Here is a 24,623-nt window from a genome sequence, read left to right as displayed (position 1 = left end):
TTGAATTTAGTCTTGTTAAGTTTAACTTGATTGTATGGAATGCTACTTGCTTTTAATAAAATCAATAAAAAAAAGAAAAGAAAAAATAAAAGTTTTGCAAGGACAGTGGGCAGTTGGACTACAAAGCAAAACATGGGAGGAAAAGTAGATCTGCTATGTCAAAGCACTGTAGACTATGCTAAGTGAGATAGCTGAGCTGAGAATGGTAACAGACCGATAAAAGTTACAAATCTGTCCTGGGGTGGTGTTTTTATGTAAAATTGAAGGCAGCTGAAAGTCACATGGGGTAGGCCTACCCGGAAAGGACATAAAAGAAGGGGTTTGACGGGTGCTTTGTTTGGCGTATTGCTGGGGAGTGTAACATTAGCGTGTACGTCCTGAAGCGGAAAGAAGTCTGAATGGCATGTTCTGGGACTACAAACCAGGACGTCTTCAGTGTTTGATGTAAGTATGCATGACTCCAGTCAATAAAGCAAGGCATAGACCAGCAACAGGTGTTTATATAGTGGTTATTAAAATATGTTTTGTTCTTTTTCTCTTTTTAGTTAATTTTTAAATAAAATATCTAACATTCTACTTTTTTTGAATCTTCATCCCAGCACAAGTGTTTTTTTTTTTTTTTAGCCAAAAGACATTCTCCACAATATTCTACATAAATGCTGTCCAGTCTCTCCCAATGCTCCTTATGTCAGGCTTGTCCTTTGGCATCTTTTAAATCTAGGTGACAGTTCTTCTGCTGTGATGCAGTCCAAGCAGCAGACATGTCATCAGTGACCCCACTGAGCATCATGTGGATTAAGGGGGTGATGCCAGGCACTGGCAGCTTTGGTTCTCTAGTGCAGTGGGGCTGCTAAACATTGACTGGCTACTCACGAATTCTGCAAACTTCTGAGCAGACAGTTTTGCATTTGGTGAGAGTGGGCCCTGAGATGTACTGCCAGCCCATCATACCTCATGCCAGGAACGCTTTATATTTAAATGTGTGACATTGCAATGTTCTCTATCTGTCTACTGTGGCTATACAAAGTATTCACCCCCTTTGGAAGTTTTAATGTTTTTTTTTTTATACAACATGGAATCACAGGATTTAGTTTACCTTTTTGACACTGATCAACAGAAAATGAAATTTCAGTTTCAAGGTGAAAAATATTTTTTGCATAATGGTCTAAATTAATTACAAAAGTCAAACAGAAAAATTCATCTGATATGTTTTCACCTGAGTGGTGCAGTGGTAGCGCTGCTGCCTCACAGTAAGGAGACCTGGGTTCACTTCCCGGGTCCTCCCTGTGTGGAGTTTGCATGTTCTCCCAGTGTCTGCGTGGGTTTCCTCCAGGTGCTCCGGTTTCCTCCCACCATCCAAAGACATGCAGGTTAGCTGCCTGGGATTTGTTCCTGCCTTGCACCCTGTGTTGGCTGGGATTGGCTCCAGCAGACCCCCATGACCCTGTGGTAGGATATCGTGGGTTGGATGATGGATGTTTTCATCTTTTTAATTTGACACACCTAAATCATGACTGGTGTAGTCGATTGGTTTTAGAAGCCATGTCATTCATTCAATGGAGACCACCTGCCTGGGCTTTGTGTTGATAGTAGTAAAAATGCACCCTATCTGAAAGGGTCAGGTTGTGGGGAATCAGTATGGTGGCCTAACCTACACAATGAAGACAAAGGAACACTCTAAGCAACTCTGTGAATAGAACAAATCAGGGATGGAGACAAGAAAAAAATCCAAATCACTTAATATCTAGTTAAATCAATCACTAAGAAATGGAAAGAGTGTGGCACAACTACAAATCTGGCTGGAGTAGGCTGTCTATAAAAACTGAGGGATCGTGCAAGAAGATAACTAGTGAGGAAGGCCTCAAAGAAACCTATGAAAACTTTGAAGTAGTTACAAGCTACAGTGTTTATGATTGTTCAGAAAACAACTGCTGCCCATGTGCTTTACCAATCACAGTTTTTTTGGAGAGTAGCAAAGAGAAAAAAAATGTACGGAACATCTCAGATAGAGGTGGAACAGAGGAGACTCTGAAGTTGGCTTGGAGAAGATTCTGTGGTCTGCTGAGACCAAAATTGAGTGTTTATCAGACTAAACATCATGGTTGAACACTGCACATTATTAAAAACACACCATCTCTACGTGAAGCAGGACCAAGCTGTGGGGATGCTTCTCAGCAGAAGGTTTGTTTTGAGGAAAAAATCTGAAAAATCTCAACTTTGAGGAAAACCTGATGCAGTGTGCAAGAAACCTGAACTTTGAGAGAAGATTTAATTCCCAGCAAAACAACAAAACCCAAGCATGAAGCCAAAGCAGCACAGGAAGTCCTAAAATCAACAAAGTTAATGACATGGAGTTTCCAGATCTCAATCCAATAGAGAGTTTGTGGCTGAACTTGAATTAGGCTGTTCTCTAACAATCAACATGCATTCTGACAGAGCTTGAGCAGTTCTGTCACGAAGAAAATAGAAAATGGCAGAGTCCAGATGTGCAAAGATATCTGTACACACAGATTCAAGGCTGTCATGGATGCTAAAGGTGCATCTAAAAATACTGACTTAAATGGGGTGAATATTTAGGTGATCAATGATTTTTGTTTTATATTTGTAATTAATTTAGACCACTTTGCAAAGATCTGTTTTCATTTTGACATTAAATAATCATTTTCTATTGGTCAGTGTTAAAAAAGCCAAATTAAAACCACTGTAATTGAATGATGTATAAAAATTAACGGTGAAAACTTCCAATGGGTGAATAGGCACACCATCAAATTCTCTACTTTATAGTGTCATTCATATCTGCCTATCCTTCTTATATTGTCATTCATATCTATCTTTTGTATACACTTTATAATACTTGAAGTGTATTTTTAAATCAATTTCTCCATCCTCAGAGAAGACTGCTATATACAGTAAGAATAAACTTAACTGAACTGAATTTACTTGTTGCCTTAGAGAGTGTTAAATGCACCACCCCCCATCCCAATTCTAGTGTGAATCCCACCCACTAACGTGTGAAGCAGCACGGTGGGTGTAGTGCTCCTATAATCAGGCTGGACAGTGGAGTTGGCGGCTGCAATATGCAATGTGCAGACTACATTACAACATTTTTTATTTACATCCTTATTTATGTTTTACTGTTTGTTCAACTTAATTTGTATGTTTACGTATGTAAATATTGCATGGTTTAGTAATTTACCATTACAGCATTATAACTGTAAATAAGCACTTCAGTCAGCAAGGAGCACAACACAAAAATAAATTAAATTGAATTGTATATTAAAAAGGCATTTTTATAAATGAAGCAAAAATCATTTTACTTATTATTTAATTAGATTTTACTTTTTTACTTAAATATATTGGTGCAACGTCCTCATTTATTCTAATATTTCTTTATTTAATATGGTAATGGGAATTTAACATAAATAACATTAAAAGGAGGTGCGCCTCTCTAATAAGATGACATAATGACGCCGTACATTATTTAATTTACTTCTGCTTTAAATTGCCAGTGTACACAAAATAAGAAAGTTAAAATGAAAAAGACTCAAACTGTGAAAAGCTTAAAAAAAAAACAGGGCACCAATTCAGGAAATAATCCCCAGATTGTAAAGTTTAAGAAATGTTTCACTTAATGCTGTTTCCATGGATATTGCAGCAGAGAGGAACGCAGCAGTTTTAAACCATAAAGAGAGGCGAGATGAAGATTATCAGTGTAAAAACGCAACAGAGTGCAGGAATTTGGCAGCTCAAGAATCGGTAGGCATTTCTCCTGGTTAGGATTCCTAGGTTATTCACAACATTCCTTACAGACATTTAGGAAATAAAGACGCTTTATCCGCCTGCCTTTGTCCTTTTGTTTTTGGTATGCTGTTGGAAGGGGAAGCAACAGACCCATACGAATGCTGTGTGCCAAGGTGAACTATCTGCCGTATGGGGGGGTTGGAGTGGATGGGAAGGGGGAATGCATGAAGTGATTGGCTTTTCAGAAAGCGTTTCAGTGAGTAGCATAGTCTATACAAGCTTTTGTATTTTCCAGTTCAGGAACGCTTTGCAAATGCAGCCCTGAATGCTGGGACTCATCTCCTTTGAATTTTCATTAAATACTTCCACAATGAACATCATCTATTGATGAGAAACAAACAAAAAAATGCCTTCTGCCCTCCAAACACTAAGCAGATGCTCTTAGACTTTGTCTGAAATTAAATTATCTGAGGTAGGAGGTATTCAAAAATATAAGCAAAAAGAGTTATGACCGAGTGTTGACAGTACAGAAGGACATACCACTCTCATCTGCTCAACATTATCAATTGTTGTTTTTATGAGAGAATTATTCTATTGTCACATGATTTAATGGCCTTGCATTATTTTACCGCTGAACTCTGGAATTTGAATCACTTACTCACATTTTACAATTTACATTTAGTCCAGTAGCTTTACATATGTGTGTGTCTGCATATTTCACTGAGTGTGTATATACTGTGTGTGTGTGTGTATACATAAATGCTTCACTCAGATATTCTTAAATATTGCATCCCTTCTTAGTTCCACCAAAAATTATAGTTTATCCAACCATCCATCCATCCATCCATTCATTTCTGGGCACACAACAGGACCACCCCCCTCAGCCAGATGCAAAGATCCAGCACCAGTCACACTGACAGACCAATTTACAGGCACTAGTCAATCTATCCTAAACATCACTGGGTTGTAGTGACAATCCATAGTACCTGATGAAAAACCCACATAGCCACAGGTTGAATAAGCAATGAGTTGAATCCAGTCTCTCCACGCCTACAATGTTTCCACATTTGTTTTTTTTTTATCCCATTCAAATGGCTAGCTATGACAGTCTATGGGGGATGAAGCATACGCAATTTAGGGATTATACCTCAAATGCTTTTCATTCTATCAAGTTGTTCTATTAAGTCTTCTTGTTGCACTCTTTTAACTCTATACACGTGGCAACAATGACCCTACAACATATGACTTAGAAATTGCACTCCCTCTAGAACACTCTTACAACTGCCTTCATGATGGGAAGCAGCCTTTGAAGTACCTTCAGAGGTTCAGATCAGAATTATACTGAAGGCCTGAGGTCAAACTAAAACTACTGTTCACACCAAGCAATGCTGCTTTCTATGGCCTGTGCAGACATTACACTTGTGACCCACACTTACAGGACTACACAAGGGGCATCAACCTCTGACCCTAGAGGTGCCACAGTGACTGCAGCGTTTCATTCTAAGCACATACTGGCATATTTTGCCTTAATTATAACTGACTTGCCTATTTGTTTTATGTGAAGAAGTAATAGTAAAACGACGATCACAGCACAATTACTAAACATCCACACATTGAAATATTGACTGAATTTGTCCATGTTACTGCCCAGGGAGATAAGTTGCATCATCCTGGCTGACTCATCAACAGAAATTGTTCACTTGGCTACCAATGTCTTAATGATGAATCATTCTGAATGCTGGTGACTTGAAACAAGGAAGTAAATGTCTTTTAGCATGTTCCATTCGTGGACCTGCTCTGTTCAAATGTTAATGTCTAAATATAAATCTGAGGTACAATCTGGGCAGGTCTCACCTCATCTTGCTGCTACCTACAACCCTGTTATTGACAGCAGCAGCACTCTATTATATAATGTTGAGCTTATGTAAAATTTTTATTTCCCCTTGGGACAAAAGAAGTATATATAATATATCCATGAGTAATTGATTAATAATGGAAAAACTCTACGGTGGGCTGGTGCCCTGCCCTGGGTTTGTTTCCTGCCTTGCGCCCTGTGTTGGCCGGGATTGGCTCCAGCAGACCCCCGTGACCCTGAGTTAGGATATAGTGGGTTGGATAATGGATGGATAGATGGAAAAACTGTCAGAATGAAAACCTACAGCCACTGAAACCCAGAAAGAACTTAGTTTGACACCCCTGGGCTATACCTATGAATTGCTCACCATCTTAAGTGTGCCCCTGCATAAAGGGGTACTGCCCACTCAGGTGACCATCATTCATTGACCTGTGATCCACTGCCATAATGTACTGTGCAGTATGGTGACACTCTTTATCTCAGGCCTGTTACCAGGGATCCACATCATTTCCTGGCTAGTGGCTCATCCAAGATGCAGATCATCCACTCTCTGTTTTTCAACCAGGCCCACTGGGCAAGGCACCCCATGACACTACAAATGCATATATTTACATATATATATGCACACAAATATACATATATAGATACATATATATATACACACACACTATATGTGAATATCGTGTTACGGAATTTGGATGAGATGAGCATTCAAGCAGAAAGTGAGATTCTTTATTTGGGGGATGAAAAGAAATGAAAAGGACAAACAGAAAAAGGACAATTCAAATGAAAAGGTAAATTAAAATAAATCTTTACTCAAATCATATTATTTTTGACTTTGTTTTCTTTATTGTCAATCACAGAACAGAGGGAAAAGCAAACAAAATTATGTCAGGGCCGTATTCCATGCCAGCTTTCATTTACGGCCAGGCTCTTCTGTTCCAAACAGCAGGTGGCAAAATGACAAATTTAGAAAACAAAGAACATGAAAAATAAAGAAAAAAGGCAAATATATTATTGTAAAATATGATTGAACCAACAAAGTATAAAAAAAGTCAAAGGAAATTAAAACATTTGTAAGAATCACAAGAACTTCTTACATCAAATCAAATTATAAAATAAACAAATAAAAGTAAATAAAAAATGTGATGTGTTTCTGCTTAAGTATGCAGTGTCAGTTGGCAGTTACAATGATGTGTATCGTCCAGGAAAGGTCTGGAGGAAAACGCTTGGCTGTGAAGTAAACAACAGGCAAAAACCAGACTGTATAAGCAGTATGCAACCCTATGTGAAGAACCTCATGTGACCATTAAGTCATTATGAGATAAATTAACAAATAATTCTCAGAAGCATTTATCTTTCACATTTTTATGGACCCTAAAACTAAATTCAATTTCCAAAATGAGACCAGGCATCTTAATGTACAATTAAGCATCATTAATTCAACTGTAAGGCAGAAAGTGCTGGGCCAAACTGCTTGGGTATGAGGGGATCAACCAGCCCCATTTTGTTTGTTATGTCTGTTTGTGTGTTTAAACTTTTATTTCCTTCTTTGGTTAATTACCAGATATGGGCTGATACACACAATTTCATAGATTGTTATAATGATCGAATTTTGCAATAACAATAAAGAGATCCAAGGTTGCAATAGCATTCTAACTCCAGGTAGGGCTTATTCATAGGGTGACCCTGCATACACCCAAATGAACTTTAACAGCCATCTCTGGAAATTACTGTGGATTGAGCTATTGTACTTTAGTAAGGTCTTTGGAGTGTCCTATAAAAGATATATCCATGCATTAATTCAATAAAAGAAATCAGCATTAACGTGCTCATTATTTTGGTTGATATGTGTTTTCAATAAGACTGGAAATTGTTCTTACCTTTAATACAGCCATTGCTACAGTCCAACAGTCATATTAAAAGTAAACTGTTTGAAATAAACACTTATATAATTTAACATTCTAGAGCTAAAGGTCACAGGAAGCAGGAGCCTATTCTAATGGCACCCAGTTGTAAAGCAGGAACTAACCTTGGATATGATGCCAAGTTTCTGTGGGAGGAAAACCATTCAAAACAAAGTAAAATAGTTAATGATTAAGGCATTATGGCAAGTGAAATGAAACAAGAACAGATTTTGTCACTGCCCATCTTTACCTGTTCAGTCCTATTCAGGCTTTCTTCTCAAACTTTCAACTAAGATGATTAATTTTGTGCATTGAACAATGAATGCAAAGGAAGGAATTTTGTCTTTCAAGAGTTACGCTTCTGTGAAACAAAAACATTGAGGCTACAGCTATGTGTTATTTACAGACATTTGTGCTGACTTATGAACACTACAATACTCACAATTTCCATTTAATTCACCGAGCATGTAGACGTGCACTAAGAATCTGGAAATATTGGTTTCTTCATGCTGTGTTTAAAGGAGATATTTACTGAAATTTGTATTGCTGCTCATAGGGACCTTTGGTCCACAACATGACCAGACTGCATTAAGCCATTCAATCTTTTAGGAAAAAATCAGAGAACAAAAGCGCTGGAGAAAGTACACCTACAGCAATATGCAATATTCCCAATAAATTAACAATCAAATAAATAGAGACAAATACATAGTTATCACAAAAAATGCTGTCTTTGATAGTAGAATGGTATGTGAGAAAACCAAAGTGTACACATTCATCGAGTGGTTGGTCAGAGATAGACTATAAAAGTTCAATGTGAGTGTCTGGCAGCAGATCAAAATGTCTTCAGTTACACTGACCACCATCTACTCAGGGAGGCCACCCTGTTAATATCTGCGGGAGGGATCCTAACTCATTTGACATACTCAGCTGACTTCCAGAAGTGTCCTGGATGGGAAAGCCGCCGGTTCCGTTTTGGCAATTTTTCAAGCATTTCCATCAGCTTGGAGAAGGTCGGTCTCTCTTCCTGTTCAAACGCCCAGCAGAAAAGCAAGATGTCCTGGTGTAAAAGAACAGAAAGGTTAAATGTCAATTCATGTATTTTGGAAGTTACTTATTGTGGTAAATAGCAGAGCTAGCATCACTCGAGGACACTCTGTACACTCTTCCCAGCAGGAGACATACAATGGCTGATGACAAAAGGGATTTGAATGAAGAAAAGCTAGTTTGTAAAAAAGAGGCAGTAGCTCAATGTACAAAAACACCTGATAGACATCTACAGTGCATCCAGAAAGTATTCGCAGCGCATCACTTTTTCCACATTTTGTTATGTTACAGCCTTATTCCAAAATGGATTAAATTTATTTTTTTCCTCAGAATTCTACACACAACACCCCATAATGAGAACACGAAAAAAGTTTACTTGAGGTTTTTGCAAATTTATTAAAAATAAAAAAAACTGAGAAATCACATGTACATAAGTATTCACAGCCTTTGCCATGAAGCTCCAAATTGAGCTCAGGTGCATCCTGTTTCCCCTGATCATCCTCGAGATGTTTCTGCAGCTTCATTGGAGTATACCTGTGGTAAATTCAGGTGATTGGACATGATTTGGAAAGGCATACACCTGTCTATAGAAGGTCCCACAGTTGACAGTTCATGTCAGAGCACAAACCAAGCATGAAGTCAAAGGAATTGTCTGTAGACCTCCGAGACAGGATTGTCTCGAGGCACAAATTTGGGGAAAGTCAGAGAAAAATTACTGCTGCTTTGAAGGTCCCAATGAGCACAGTGGCCTCCATCATCCGTAAGTGGAAGAAGTTCAAAATCACCAGGACTCTTCCTAGAGCTGGCCGGCCATCTAAACTGAGCGATCGGGGGAGACGGGCCTTAGTCAGGGAGGTGACCAAGAACCCCATGGTCACTCTGTCAGAGCTCCAGAGGTCCTTTGTGGAGAGAGGAGAACCTTCCAGAAGGACGACCATCTCTGCAGTAATCCACCATTCAGGCCTGTATGGTAGAGTGGCCAGACAGAAGCCACTCCTTAGTAAAAGGCACATGTCAGCCCGCCTGGAGTTTGCCAAAAGGCACCTGAAGGACTCTCAGACCATGAGAAACAAAATTCTCTAGTCTGATGAGACAAAGATTGAACTCTTTGGTGTGAATGCCAGGCGTCACGTTTGGAGGAAACCAGGGACCACTCATCACCAGGCCAATACCATCCCTACAGTGAAGCATGGTGGTGGCAGCATCATGCTGTGGGGATGTTTTTCAGCGGCAGGAACTGGGAGACTAGTCAGGATAAAGGGAAAGATGACTGCAGCAATGTACAGAGATATTCTGGATGAAAACCTGCTCCAGAGCGCTCTTGACCTCAAACTGGGGCGACGGTTCATCTTTCAGCAGGACAACAACCCTAAGCACACAGCCAAGATATCAAAGGAGTGGCTTCACGACAACTCTGTGAATGTCCTTGAGTGGCCCAGCCAGAGCCCAGACTTGAATCCGATTGAACATCTCTGGAGAGATCTTAAAATGGCTGTGCACCAACGCTTCCCATCCAACCTGAAGGAGCTTGAGAGGTGCTGCAAAGAGGAATGGGCGAAACTGTCCAAGGATAGGTGTGCCAAGCTTGTGGCATCATATTCAAAAAGACTTGAGGCTGTAATTGCTGCCAAAGGTGCATCGACAAAGTATTGAGCAAAGGCTGTGAATACTTATTTACATGTGATTTCTCAGTTTTTTTATTTTTAATAAATTTGCAAAAACCTCAAGTAAACTTTTTTCACATTGTCATTATGGGGTGTTGTGTGTAGAATTCTGATTAAAAAATGAATATAATCCATTTTGGAATAAGGTTGTAACATAACAAAATGTGGAAAAAGTGAGGTGCTGTGAATACTTTCCAGATGCACTGTATAAAATATCTAAGGGCTCTTCTAAAGAACAAACTATTTTAAGGCATACAAGATTTCATGATCTCTAATGCAGAATACTTTCAACAGGAAAGTTATACATATAGTATTTTGCCATAAAGAAACAAATTAATGCAAAAATATCTTCAGATTTTAAAAGACTATTTGGTGTGTCCTTATCTTAATAACATGCTGTTCTTGTAAAAAGAAATAAAACACTACAATGTGTTTTGAAACAATATGTCTTCATAACAGAGGAAAAACTGCTAAAAAGCTGGAAGAGGTGCTAGTGAGGCCACAAAAGGGTGCCTACCCTGTGGTCTGTATGTGGATCCAAATGTTAAAGTACAGTTATAGGGGCAGTGAGCTGTAAAAATTGGCACTGTAAAACCAAAGTCCTGACTCTCTGTGGTCATAAAAGATCCATGGGCATCTTCCAAAATGAGTAGGGTGTACCCTGACGTCCTGGCTAAATTTCCCACCACACTAGAATGGCTGCCATCGCATCATACGGGAGGATGATGCACATTGTTGATGGTTAAAGTAGCTCACCACAGTCTATGTAAAGTGCTTTGAGTAGGTTAGAAAAGCACCATTTAATTGTAATAGATGATTATTATTATTATTATTATTATTATTATAAATATATCTTAAAGTAAAAGACAAAGAAATTGCATGGCATTTTGATTAGAGAACTACTGCACTCTGTTTGGAGTGGTTCCCAAAAGAGAACTGGCATATCAACATAAAAAAATATCTCCCATGACCAATGAACCAATATTGAAATGGGAAGCATGATGTAAACTGGAACTGCAGACACATTCCAGTTTAATCAAGAGTGTCCATTATTTTGTCAGTCACCTCTATGTCTCCATAAAGAAACAAACCTGTAGATTATATGAAGTGAACTTCCTCAGAAACAAGGAACACTTTTAAATGAACTGTTCTGCTTTTTACAAAGCAAGGCCGAGTTGGTTGGTCTGAGCCACTTTCTCAGTGCTTTGAATGTTGTCCTCCATTCCAGAAAGAGACGAAGAATTTTTCAAAAGGAAAATTATGTTGGTCAGATTTAGAAAAACTGAATTTACCCTCATGGTAACAGCAACTGTTCTCATGTTTAAGGACTTGTAGGATAATTTTTTATTATTCACATGACATTATCAAACCTGCATAATCCAAATTAGATTCACAGTGTACTGAAGCCTATATTATCCACACTGGGACTGGGCCAGGCCAGGGTGCCAGTCCATCGCAGGACTCACTCATGCAGATGGTGTCATTTTAAAATCACCAGTTAACCTAACTGGGGATGAGGCAGGATAAACAGAGTACCCATTGGGGAAAAAAAACAAACAAACAGAGACATGGAGAGAACATGTAAATTCCACACAGATATTTGCTAGGCTTTAGTTTTGAACTTAAGTTGAGTGATCATTGAGGCAGCAGCACCACCCATGGCAATAGCTTCCCATCCATTACTAAATATTTTTAAATTCATACTCAGCTGGAAGAGGAATTTGCAATTTTGAGCGTCAAACATGATACAATTAAACAAAGATGGCCACAAACCATTATTACTGATTAGTACATTAGATTTCATTGGTAAAATAATCTGATAATTAAAATGGTTAATATATTGTATTTTATTTGGTAAGAAAAATCTTAATTTATGATTATTATATTTTATTGAATAAAAAAAATCTGACATTATTATTTAACAATTATATTGAACTTCATTGGGTAGAAAATGGCATAAAAATCTTCATCATATTATATTTCATTAGGTAAAAAAGATGAATGATTATTATATTGTGTTTTCTTGGGTAAAATATGTTGATTAATAACTATTATATTTCAATTAATTGTCTAAAAACTATCTGAAATCATTGATAAACACTGGCATCCACCTTAATAAAAAGACAAATGTCTGCGTCTATTTGTCTGTCCATTTGCTATGTGTCTATTAATCCAACAGATGGCGCATCACAAACAATAATGCTGCTTTAATGGCATATTACAGAGATGTATGCATTGCATTTGTCACTCCAACAGATGGCGCATCACAAACATTAACTCTAGTTTTACAAATCTCATACTAATCAGCATATAACAGAGACAGCACTGCATGGTGCACTGCAAACTTTAATGCTAAAGTCTATGTTGATTATTTGGATTTTAACTTATCTTAAACAGGTAACACAACTATCATATTTAATTTCACAGGGTAAAAAAGAAACTTACCTTATTAACTAGTGATTATTGTATTATATTTAAATGGTAAATTATTATTGTATTTAATTGTTATCATTTTCTATCCATCACTTTGCACAAGGTTTCAAACTATGTAGAAATCCAACACAGATGCATTAAGTTCTCAGCTTTAAGACACTCACAGAAATTTCCTTCCCCATGCCAATCTGACTGAGGTTTGGTTTCATTCCATTTCCAACTTGCCATATGATTGCTTCAGCAGGCTGACTTTTGAAAGGCCACTCTCGTGCATGTAACTCATACCATATTGTCCTAAAACACAAAATGCACAAATTAATTTCAATGGTGCTAGCCCAGTTTGTGGACTGGGTAAGAATGTATCATGTAATCAGAATTAAAGACCAGAGTGTCCAGAATCCAGTGCAAGGGAAATGTGCTCTGAGTTTAGCTTGAAAAATAGAAAGGACAGAAAAATAATATGTTAAAAGTGTGACTGAGACACTGAGTGAATAAAACAAATTTAAATAAAGAAAACAAGGAGAAAATCTGGCCTGGAAAGCTGCCAGAAGAGTGGGTGCAGGAACAGATGAGCAGAAAGAAGGGCTTAATGCCATCCATTTACCCACCCTTTCGTTTTCACTACCTTTGTGCTCAGGGTCTCACTATATATTATTTTGTAAAAAGTGAACAGCTGAATCTACCAAATCAGGATCATGTGCCAATTTTTCACAGGCTTAAGAAGAAATAGGCCTTTCAGAACAAATTACAATATGCACTTTTCAAATCATTCACATTATAAAGGCATCATAGATTATTTTGATACTCATTTATAACATTTGGTTGAATATATTGTGTTTTTTCTTATATGTTTTATAAATGCTTCATTTGATTCATTTCACATTTTTAAAATATACAGCTGTAGATTACATTCAAGCAACATTTTATGCTTATTTAACACTTTTGCTTTATGCATATAAGCCGCATCATGCCAAATAATAGAAAAATGAATCCTGGCTAAGATTTACCCAAAGAAATATCATCCTCTCCTATTATTCTGTAATATTCTAATATTGTAGGACATTGTAATGAAGTGACATATTGCCAGGCTGGCAAATCATTGCTAAAAGGAGGGGATGGGCAGACCAGGCAGTGATGATGAAAGCAATGCTAAATAATCTGAGGAAGCTTTTTATTCACCAGCAAACCTATGCCCCTGTCCTCTTCTACCAACATAAACTTTGGACGGTGACAAAATGAATGAGATCACATTCCCAAATGGCCAAAATGAGGTTCCCCTTCAGAATTTTTGGGCTAACTCTTTATGGCATGGTAAGAAGGACTTCAGAGCACAATCATGGCTGCTCTGTGATCTAGTCACCTAGAATGACTGAAGGCACCTAAGGAGGAGGAACTGGAGAGAGAAAGCAGATGAGCTCTGTCCTCTTTAACCCCCGCAAGGACAAGCAGAAACAAAAGGCATATTACTTTTATTAAACCTTTAATGAAATAGTAATACTTAATTATTTCTTCTACATTCATGGCTAGAAAAAATCCCTTTAAAATTTTGGACTGCTATGATAGTTTAATATAACATCCAGAAAATTATAAGACAGTACATAGCTGTATAATAACGCTATGAAAGGGCATAAGAACAAGAACATTTAACATAAAACATATAACAGATGAGCAGAGTCCATTCAGCCCACCAAACCCCTTTGTCTAGCTACAGGCTATGCTACCCCAATATTTCATTCAGACACTTCTTAAAGGTTGTCAGGATTATCTCTTCAACTACATGGCTTGTTGGTTTTTTCAGATTGCTTCCTGGCTTCCGTCTTTAATGCATTTCCCCTTAAATTTCCACAGGTGTCCTGTATTAACCAATTAATCCTTACGTTGAAAGAATTTTGCTGGATCAATTTTATCAATGCTTTGAGAATTTTGAAGGTCTGGATTAGGTCCTCACAACAGCTTCCCCTGCTTGAGACTATAGAGGTTTAATTCTCTAAGCTTATCCAAGTAGAACATGTCCTTAAGTCCTGTGATGCACATGGGTGCTCTTTTCTTTATAGCTTCAAGTGTTGCTCTTTCTTGTAGCATGGTGAGCAGAGCACTCAGTACTCTAGATGCAGTCTCACTAGTGCATTATATAGCCTGAGCATAAGCTTTTCCAGTTAATATTCAACAGTTTTTACAATATTAGTTAATATTTTTGTTGCCTTTTTAATTGCTTCTGCATACTACTTAGACAATGAAAAAGTTATGTCATCATAAACCTCTAAATCCTTTTCAGACAATGCTTTTCTCGCATCTTGTATTTATAACTGCCATTTGCTATGCTCACATGTAGCACTTTGCATTCTTCTACATTAAAATGCATTTTACAAGTGTTTGCCAGGTTCAGCAGCTTGTCCAGGTCTTCTAGAACTGCTTTGGCTGTCTCCTAGGTGTCTCCACTTAAAGAATCATCTGTGAATTTCACATGTTTATGCTAATTACACTGGAATTAATGTCATTAATATAATTCAGAAAAAGTCTCAGAACAAGGACAGACTCTTGAGGGTCTCCTCTGATGACCTCCTTCCATGTGAAGCATTCTCCTCTTAGCTGTACTCTTTGTCTCCTGCCAGTTAACCAACTTCAGATCCAGTTTTGTAGGTTAACTCTAATGTCAATTGCTTCTAGTTTCAAAATGTATCTTCAGTGTGGAACTGCATCAAAGCTTTTTATGTTGCATACCTTGCATAATACTAACTGTACTTTCCTGGTTTAAATCCTGCTTGCATTTTCTGCCCATGTCTACATTGTTTTTTTCTCCAGGTATTCCTTTTTTTTCTTTTACATCTCCAACAATTTGCTCATTAGGTTAACTACAGACTCTAAATGTGGATGTGTGGTTAACTAGCCCTGTAATGGACAAGCACACCATCCTGTGCCCAGTGGATACATCCATCTCTCCTTTATTGGAATCCTCTTAATCCAATTCTGGGTTGGCAACAAGGGCCAAGACAAAAGCAAGTTTACACTGCTGCATTTAGTTACTCATCAAAAGTTTAATGGACTTGGACATATGAATAAACAGGCCATCATATTCAGATTTGAACACAAACTGTTGTGGATCAGTTGCTTTTTAAAAAATTTTATGAGCTTTCCTTGAGTTTTTGTTGAAAGGTTCACATACAAAATAGGCCAACGATTCTGCCTCTGATGTTTGTCATTTGTTCTAAGTTAACAGCATTAGCAGTTTATTGGCATTCTCCCATGATAATACCGTATTTTGGCAGCTTTTTGAGGAATTTCTGTTGACAGTAATATGCAGCATGTGAAATCACAGGGTAAAGGTACAAAAGACAATGTCTCAGGCTGCTTGACTAAGTTTCACATTTCGATCTTTCATTCAAAAAATATACCCGCTTTATCTTTGGGTGAAAGAACACATATAAGTGAGGCACACTGCCAACAGAGAAATGATAATGTATTTCAAGACACAAACCTAGAACTACAAACACAATTGTAAAGAAGGATTAGGAGACATGACAGTATCTTCAGGGTACAAATAGACATTCAACTATAACTTCTGCCTTTGGAGTATAATAATGTATATTTTTTAAAAGCACATACATTATGTTCCTAGTTCATGCCATCTGCTAGAAACTCTTTATTTACATTTTCACTTATCTGCTTAGCAAACACTTATCTAAAGTGACTTACAAAGGACTTCAACATAATAGAGTAAACATCAGTCTGGAGGACTGTTTGGGAACAAATATTACAGGACGAGGATATAGGATTGATCAACACAAGTGAACAAAATATAAGGAAGTTACTATTCCTAGATTACAAACACTAATATCAGTTAGACAGGAGTTCACCAAACAAGAGAGTCTTCATATGGTTCCCAAACACGTTGAAGGAGTCATACATTTGAATGGATGTGGCCAACTCATTCCATCAGCTTGGAGTTACACACAAAAAGAGCCTGGATTGAGATTTGATGCCATAGAGAAGTGGTATCACCAGATGCCATTTATTAGCAGACATGACTGGTAGAGAAAGAACATTGGACCTCACAAGTGTCTCTATATATTTAAGTGCTGACCTATTTACTACTCTGTAGTCAAGCATAAAGGGTCTAAACTTACCATGTGCCTCTACAGGAAGCCAGTTTAGTGATCTAAAGATAAAAGTGATGTGTGCCTGCCTCAGCTGGTTGAACACCAGATAGGCCAAAGCAGTTTCAACCATCTGCAGTGGCTTGCTGTGGAGAGGGGCAGCAGTCCAGATATGACAAAACCAAAGCCTGGACCAGGAGCTGCACTGCACACTCAGATACAGTCTGATATTATGGATGTCAGTAGTGAACATCTATGTGTGTGCTTACCAGAGACTCCCAACTTTGAGGAACAAGTGAGACAGAAATATTCAAGAAGAACCACCCAATCCTGCCTTTTATACTTGTTAAATCCAAGTCAGACTCTCAGTCAGTTATAGACCCTACTGATATGAGCTCTGTAATCTTAAAAGCTAGAAGGCAATACATAACTGAGGTAAAATTTCTTAGATAAAACACTGCTTCCATGTTATTCCTAAATGCAGAAATGGCCAAATGACATAACTAATTATGGAAGGGGTTCAACAGTAGGCCACTTGGCCAGTTTGTCCCTGCCACCACTGTTACCCTACATGATTAGTCCATGTACATACATTCTGCATTGATAAATCAATAAAAAAAAGTCAGCCTTAATTTTTTTAACTTCAATATTATTGTTTTTCCAATTTTCAGAAAAGATGATGTAGAGTTAAACCCCCATATTACAGGTGTTCCACCCTCTGGAATGCAGGATTTGTTGTGATGCAGAAGGCATAATTTATAGTTAGCAGGCTTGCCAGTCAGAAGATAATGAAACTCGGCAGACACAAATCTCAGTACGCATACCAGCTTTAGGGGTCTCTGTTACAAGCGTGTTTAAATTAATCTTTAATATACTCAAATCTCAGTATCTTCTACTAGTGCAGCAGCCCCAATAATAGACAGAATTGTTGGCGATCATTCCATTATTTTTCTGTTTGGTAACTCATGATCCTACACAGAAATCAGGCCTTTAGCAGGCTCATGATAATTCTGTGACTCCTGAAATCACTAGCAGTTGTAAATCTGAACTGTGTCATAGCAAAATGAGTAATGTCTGATCAATATCCATGTGCCAGGCAGGCCATTGCCGAATGAATGTCTCTCAGAAAAACTCTCATGATTGTTGTGACCAATTAAAATGCTGTTCCAATTGATGAATGTTCAATACCAAAAACATCTAGAAATGCAGTTGTGTTAAAATTCATTAAAGGCAAAATCGACTGCATTTCCTAAGTTCTTTATCATTTCATCATGTTGAGGAATTGTGTGTTAATGCAGTAAAGATCATGAAGCCTCAGTCACATGTAAATTAAATCTTAAATTGAAATACAATTCTATTCAAGAGAAGGGAGGAAAACAATGTTCTTCTCTGTGTGCTTTGGCATTTGGCAAGGATACTCTCTGAATTGGACTTGACAATGCTTTACAGGTGATTACAAACAGGACTGGGCAATGAGCCTTCAGGGCTGCTTATAAGAGCGTATGTCAGGGAGTGGTACTGAGCAGGACCTGCCAGGCAGCACTAGGGAAATCAAATCTACATGGTGTATGACCTTGGCTTCACCATCAGAGAAACCATGACACTTGGCATGTGCAGGAACACATTCTGAGATATATACCACTAGAGGGAGCTGTCACTATCAAACCCCTGTTAGTAATAAGGGCAAGCCTCAAATCTTTATAAAACAAAAATATTTATTCTTCACAAAAAAGTATTCCAATCACAATGGAGCTCCATGGAGCACACAGGCAAAATGGAATAACCTGAAAAAAGGTAATCCAAATCAAACTAGTCCCAATACAGTTTCCAAAAGCAAGATCATAACACAAAGCAGAAGGAGATCAACTCCCTTGCTCATTCACTATGAACCATCAGGAACTGTGTTAAACCTTCTGCATATATAGGGTGGAGGGCAGTTCCTGAAGGTGACCACCGACAAAACACATGTAAAATAACAAAGGCTGGTTATTTACATAGACAAAACTAAAAATAAAGAAAGATGCAAATAATCACTATAAAAAGAATAAAAAACAAAAGAGACATAAAACTAATTTGACCACCCTCCCCCAGGAGTGGAACCCTGGCTGAGACAAATGACAGTAGGATATTATGATACCTTTCAGAGAAGCAGAGAATACATTCGTCAATCCATTATTCAAATCTATTAACACTAATAAACTGTGTGAGCACCTCCACATAGTATATGTCAAAACTCTTTATCATTGTGCAGAACTGAAACTTAGTTCTATTAATAATCTGATGACTGTCTACTGTAAAACAGTGTAAATTTAAGAACTTCATACTCCTTTAGACTTTGATGATAAAACTGGCAGTCAATGAAAAAGAATTAGAAAGACTTTACCCAAATGCAAACACATCAGAGTGCTTGGAGAAGGGGAGTTTGTCTTCTTCTGTGTCTGGCGAAAGCTGACGGATGATCTCTGGAGCCAGATGACACAGCCAGCCATTGGGGATCCTTAATTTGTCTTCCCTCCTGCTAAAGTAGAGTTGTAGAAGAGGACAATTTCAAAACACACATAGACAAATATAGGAGTTTCTCAATTAAATGAGTCTGATGCATCCGTTTCATGTCCCCTGGTATTCCAGTATCTTATTTAATATGCATCTGAAAAGAATATTGGAGGATATAGCCTCAACTTTTCACTACGAACTTCTCCTAGTCCTCTCTCATTAAAAACTTTGTTTGTCTCAATTGTAAGGCAGATGACCTATTCTCTACCACACTACTAGGTAACATATTCCATGTGTCTATGGTTCTCTGTGTAAGCATTTGTAATAAATTTACCCTTGAGTCTCCATTATCTTAGAAAAGTGTTTCCAAACCCTGTATCGTATGGCTCTCATCTTCTAGCCTTTATGGTGAGATCTCAGAAGACAAAGGCCACAAACCTGTTGAAGATCTTGTCATACTGAGAAACAGTAGTATTACACACCCAAGTACTCATTTGTTGTCTGATGCTGTTAGCTGATCCTGTGAATTACTCTAGCCACAGTATATCTGGCTGTGCCTGTGTTAACTTCGTTTCTGGTCATATCACTGCAGCAACTGGCTTAAAACCTGATGCTTCCATATCTCTGTGAATAATTTAATGATCTTCACCACTAAGGCAGATGAGCTGTCACGTGTAAACCTCTGCTCACCTTGCCTGACAGGAACAGTACTGCAAAGGAACATGCATTTTGTTAATTACTATATTGAATCATCTATAGTGATTTTTTGCATTATATGTTTGCTTTGCTTTACTGACAGCACATGCAAATTAGATCTCTAGTCTTTGCGACACATGGCAATAAAGCAACTAAAGAGAGAATGGATTTCTTTTAACCTCCAGATAAAAAAATGTGATGCCCTTGGATCAAGGCAAAAAATGAGAGAACACCTTGTGTGTTTAACTCTATTCTTGTGTTCATTAGTCACACGTTTTAGAGCAACTAACAAAAATAAAATCTAGTGGATGCACAAACTCTAAATTCTTGAAAACAATAAGCTAATTTGGCATTTCTGCCTAAGACCTTCTTGACAGGCATGACAGCACAGATTTGACTCCTCATTAGCAACAAATTTATTATCTAGGATGCCCAACACCCTAACAAATAACCTGCAGGTGCAACGTCCACTTGAATCGATCAAAGGTTACTGCAGCCTAAGGTCAGACTTCCACTGGCTATAGGTAGAAATACGGGTGATGCATTTGGAGTGCAGGTGCAAATTAATTGGGCCCACTGGATATCTAAGACTGGCTTCCACATTTCTCTAGTTTCAACAGCAATTATTCTTAATTAAGATTTAGTATTTAACTTTATCAGATGTAACCGCCATTGTCAACCCAGTGACATGTGCAAGCTACTTCTCCACTAATCTGCTAACCAAGAGAAGTTTCACATTCTCTTAACATTTGCTTGGTTCTAACTATTCTGCAAACAGTATTGAGGCCTGGCATTATTAAATGATGTGTTTGTTTTGCTTTTAATGACACCGCACTGCAAAAACGGTGCCAGCTGGTCTATTAAAGCGACAGATACATATGGAAATATGTGTGGAAGAAGCAAACACAAAGAGAAAGCTGTCATCAATAGGAATTTTAAAAGCCTTTTTTAGCATTTCCATACGCAAAACAGTCATGCTTGGAACAGCTGCTTAAAACGTAAATGCTGCATTCCATTTTTTTCACCTCATTTTAGCCTGAATCCCTGTGCTTGACAGTTCTTTGACCTGCCCAAGAAGCAATGGGTATCAAGTCAGATGGATATGCACAGTGCAATGTCTTACGGCTTACTGAGCCTTCTGATGTTCATTACAATCAAGCATTTGATCGCTGAATATGGGAGTTAAATTGGTTTTAAAAGACACCTCATTTACGATAAAAAAACGGGAGAGACATTGAGCTTTAAGGATGGAGAGTGACACCTTATCTCATTGTCTATGCTGCTGACATGTTTCAGCCAGGATTCCTCCCCTGGCTGGGGTTCAGATTCATGTTTTATGTTTCTTTTGTTTATTCCTGATTCTTTGATATATGTTGTTTATGTGCATTATTCTTTAATTTTGATTTTGTTTATGTATGGACGCACCTGGTTTTTAAGGCATTGTGACAAGAAGGTGCAGCCACACATACTTTGGTTTGTCTGATTCGGAGGAGGATCTGCTCACATTCTGAGTCCCTGCTCTCTTGCCCAAGTAACAACACTGCACTCAGAATCTTTGGTAAATCAGCTGGGATTTTCCAGTGTTGCCTGGGAACACAAATAAATGTCTTAACTGATTTTCTATCATGGTGCACCAATCTCTCTCCCCCTCTTCCTCCATGTCATAACTATTTTTATATATTTTTTTTAAAACAAAATTAAATGAAATTGAAAATCAGAGCAGCAGAGATTTTAAGGGGATTCAGTGAGAGTAGTAAAATGTAATTGGGGTCTAAATGACCCTGAACTAAATCACAGGGCAGAACAAAACTCAAACTCCTTAACCAACACATGGTCTAAAGGCTGAATCCTTTCCTTTCATAGTTTTGCTCAGTTCAGAGAGGCTGTCTAACCATGGAAACCAACCCTCTTGCCGGAGAATATCATATTTCTCCTATTCTAAAGGGCTTCATTTTGCCACTGGTGAAATGGTGCAGCCTCTTCGTGCTTGCATTTCTCCATCTCCTCATAGGAGGTGTTTATTCACACTCTTCTTGTGATGAAGATGTGTATTAAAGATGGGGTTGGGGTCATTTGTCTCAAGGCAGCCCTAAAAGAATATGTTCTCCCAGTAGACAAATGTTCACAAGTTATTCCTTCTTTTCAGGTGTATTCTGAGGCTCTCCTGAAGACTGGTAATAGGGTTGTACACATCTCTTTGGCAATGGAGTATTCTCCCCAGCAGCATCCAGCTGGCCCTAATACTTACTTTTGAAACCCTCCCACTCAGCAAGACTCAATGAGTAACTGAGTGTACAATGAGGAGAATAAATTTAGCAGAACTGCAAGGAAAGTTGAAGTGTGTTGTCAGATGCTAGGAAGGTTACAGGTCTGGCCACCTGCAAGGGAAAGAAGGGCATGATGATCTGAGCTGACATGTATCTCATGGGAGTGAAAACTTGTTGCTTTGCTGTCATATCAAACAGTTAATCTCATTGAAAAATAATTTTATAGACTACCTTTTAATGTTTACTCTCAAAATTACCACACACCATAAGAATAGTACAGTGCATCTTTCTAAAATGGGTGGCATGGTGGTACAGTGGTTAGTGCTGCTGCATCTTGATTTAAAATCCAGGAGACAGTTGTTGCCTGTGTGTAGAATACATGTCCTCCAAGTATCTTGGTGGGTTTTACTTGGTGTAGATTGTCTTCCTATACTCTCAAAGATGTGCCGATTACGCCAAATGGTAACTAACCTGCAAGTATGAAACTATGTGTGTAATTGTACCATGTCCAGAATATTTTCATTACTTGCACCCAGGGCTGCTAGGATAGGCTTCAGCACCTTTTCATTTTGAAATTGTTTAAGCAGGCTTCTCCCTTGTCCTTTTTGTGCTGCATGCACAGCACCAAGTGTTTACTATGTGTCTCCAATGCAACATTGCAAATAAGAAAAAAAAACAGCCAACCTTTGTCACAAAATTCACACCTTTAACCTTATCGCTTAGATCTGATTGCTAACCTAATATGTTTGGTCAGATATTGGACACTGTTTGAGGCTTTTAATTACTCACTTGTTTGCCCTGACTTGAATTTATGAAGTGGGAGAGACAGGCACATCCTGCTCAGTGACAATAATTTTATCGCTTGCTTGAAGCTGACATTCTAATGGAAGAGCTCCAAGCCACATTGGTTAGGCTAAAGGGTTTAAAAAGCTCTGCCTAACATGATACAGGTACCCAAAAGACTTCAATAGACTAGTGCTTGTATTTATTAAGCATGTCAGAATTATTCCTAGAAATTATGCTAAAAGTCTGACTAGGATAAGAATTTGTCTCACCTTAGAGTAGGGCATGAGAAGAAGCATCCTACACCTACTCCCAGCAACATGAGTTCATGTTTCAGAATGAATTATGTCACAAAATGGCACTCATGATGACATTTTGTAGTTTAGTCTACCACTTCTCACAAAACAGTATGAATGACACTTGGATATGAAAATTGAGAACTACTGTAGATGACTTTAAATGGCAGGTGTTTTCAGGCTCCTACGTATTATCTTTTCTTGATTTCTACTTTCTCCCCCATCTGATAAATGCCTTCACGGGGCATGTGCCTAAGACTCCTTTATCAGTTGTATATCTGTGAAAAATACTCTTCTACAGACAAACCAGTTCACAAAAGCCCAAAGCAGTTGCCCAGATACAGCTTTCAGGCCATTGAATGGAGCCCAACAGACACAGATTTAATATTTGTATTTCCTGCTCAGTGCATCAATTACAAAGCAAGCCATCCCTCATTCCTAAACAATTTACCTTTCAGAAACAAGCTTTATTTAATCTTTGCAACTGGAAAAAAAACGGATTGCAGGCACTCTGGAGAGCACAGCTTCATAATTCAATAAAGTTGTATCATGGTTCCCAGAGGTGCAGCACATTTTATATAAAATTTTATTCGTTAAAGAAGGGTATGAAAAGTAGTAAGGTCATAAACTGTAATATTGCACAATTATGATAAAAGCACTCCAATGATGAGAAAGAAAAATCTCATCTACAGAAAATTTATTGTTATCAAAAACAGGATGACATTATAATTGAGGAAAATTATGAATATGTTTGAAGCTTGATGACTACATATTTACAGAGTAAGCCAAAAAGAAGTACCACATTTCAAGCGGTTATTCTACAAAAATGCTACAAGATAAAATAAATTTCATTACAACACAAGAAAGGGTATACAAAATAGATTTTTTTCACTGTGTTTTAAAAATTATGTCTTGAAGGTAGTGGCCATCATTAGCAATACATTCTTTGTGACGATTTCTGAACACTCACATGGCTCATTCAGCCATTTCAACAAGAATAGCAGCGATTTTGTGGCGAACAGCGTCCTTGAGGCCTTCAAAGTTTTGAGGTTGGTGTGTGTATACCTTCAACTTGAGATAACCCCACAAGATGAAATCGTATGGATCGAGATCAGGCAAACGTGAAGGCCACCCAATATCGCCGCACACGGAGATCAGCTTCCCTGGAAACATCTCCCGCAAAACTTGCATGGATCTCTCTGCATGAACTGTTATTCCATCCTGTTGAAACCTGGCATCCACCACATCCATTTCTTCCAGTTGGGGCACCAAAATGTTCTCTAGCCTTTCAATGTAACATTCTGAAGTGACGGTGACCGTTGCTCTCCCGTCCTCAAAAAAGTAAGGGCC

At 38.1% G+C, this 24,623-nt stretch overlaps 1 protein-coding gene across 2 annotated transcripts in view; it reads right to left on the bottom strand.

Annotated features, from left to right (window-relative positions):
* Positions 1-6,498: 6,498 nt before the first annotated feature.
* Positions 6,499-24,623, bottom strand: part of ksr2 (kinase suppressor of ras 2) — a 309,289-nt gene continuing 291,164 nt past the window's right edge. For both annotated transcript variants that reach the window (XM_039771698.1, XM_039771699.1), the window contains exons 17-19: positions 19,122-19,256; positions 12,809-12,938; positions 6,499-8,560 (exon numbers count right to left, since the gene is read on the bottom strand). In XM_039771698.1, the coding sequence (XP_039627632.1) occupies positions 8,414-8,560; positions 12,809-12,938; positions 19,122-19,256 (412 nt within the window). In that variant the 3' untranslated portion in view covers positions 6,499-8,413. The remainder of the gene's footprint in view (positions 8,561-12,808; positions 12,939-19,121; positions 19,257-24,623) is intronic.

This window comes from Polypterus senegalus, chromosome 12, assembly GCF_016835505.1.
Source record: "Polypterus senegalus isolate Bchr_013 chromosome 12, ASM1683550v1, whole genome shotgun sequence".
Classification (NCBI taxonomy): Eukaryota; Metazoa; Chordata; class Cladistia; order Polypteriformes; family Polypteridae; genus Polypterus; species Polypterus senegalus.
This window is presented reverse-complemented; position numbering and strand designations above follow the sequence as displayed.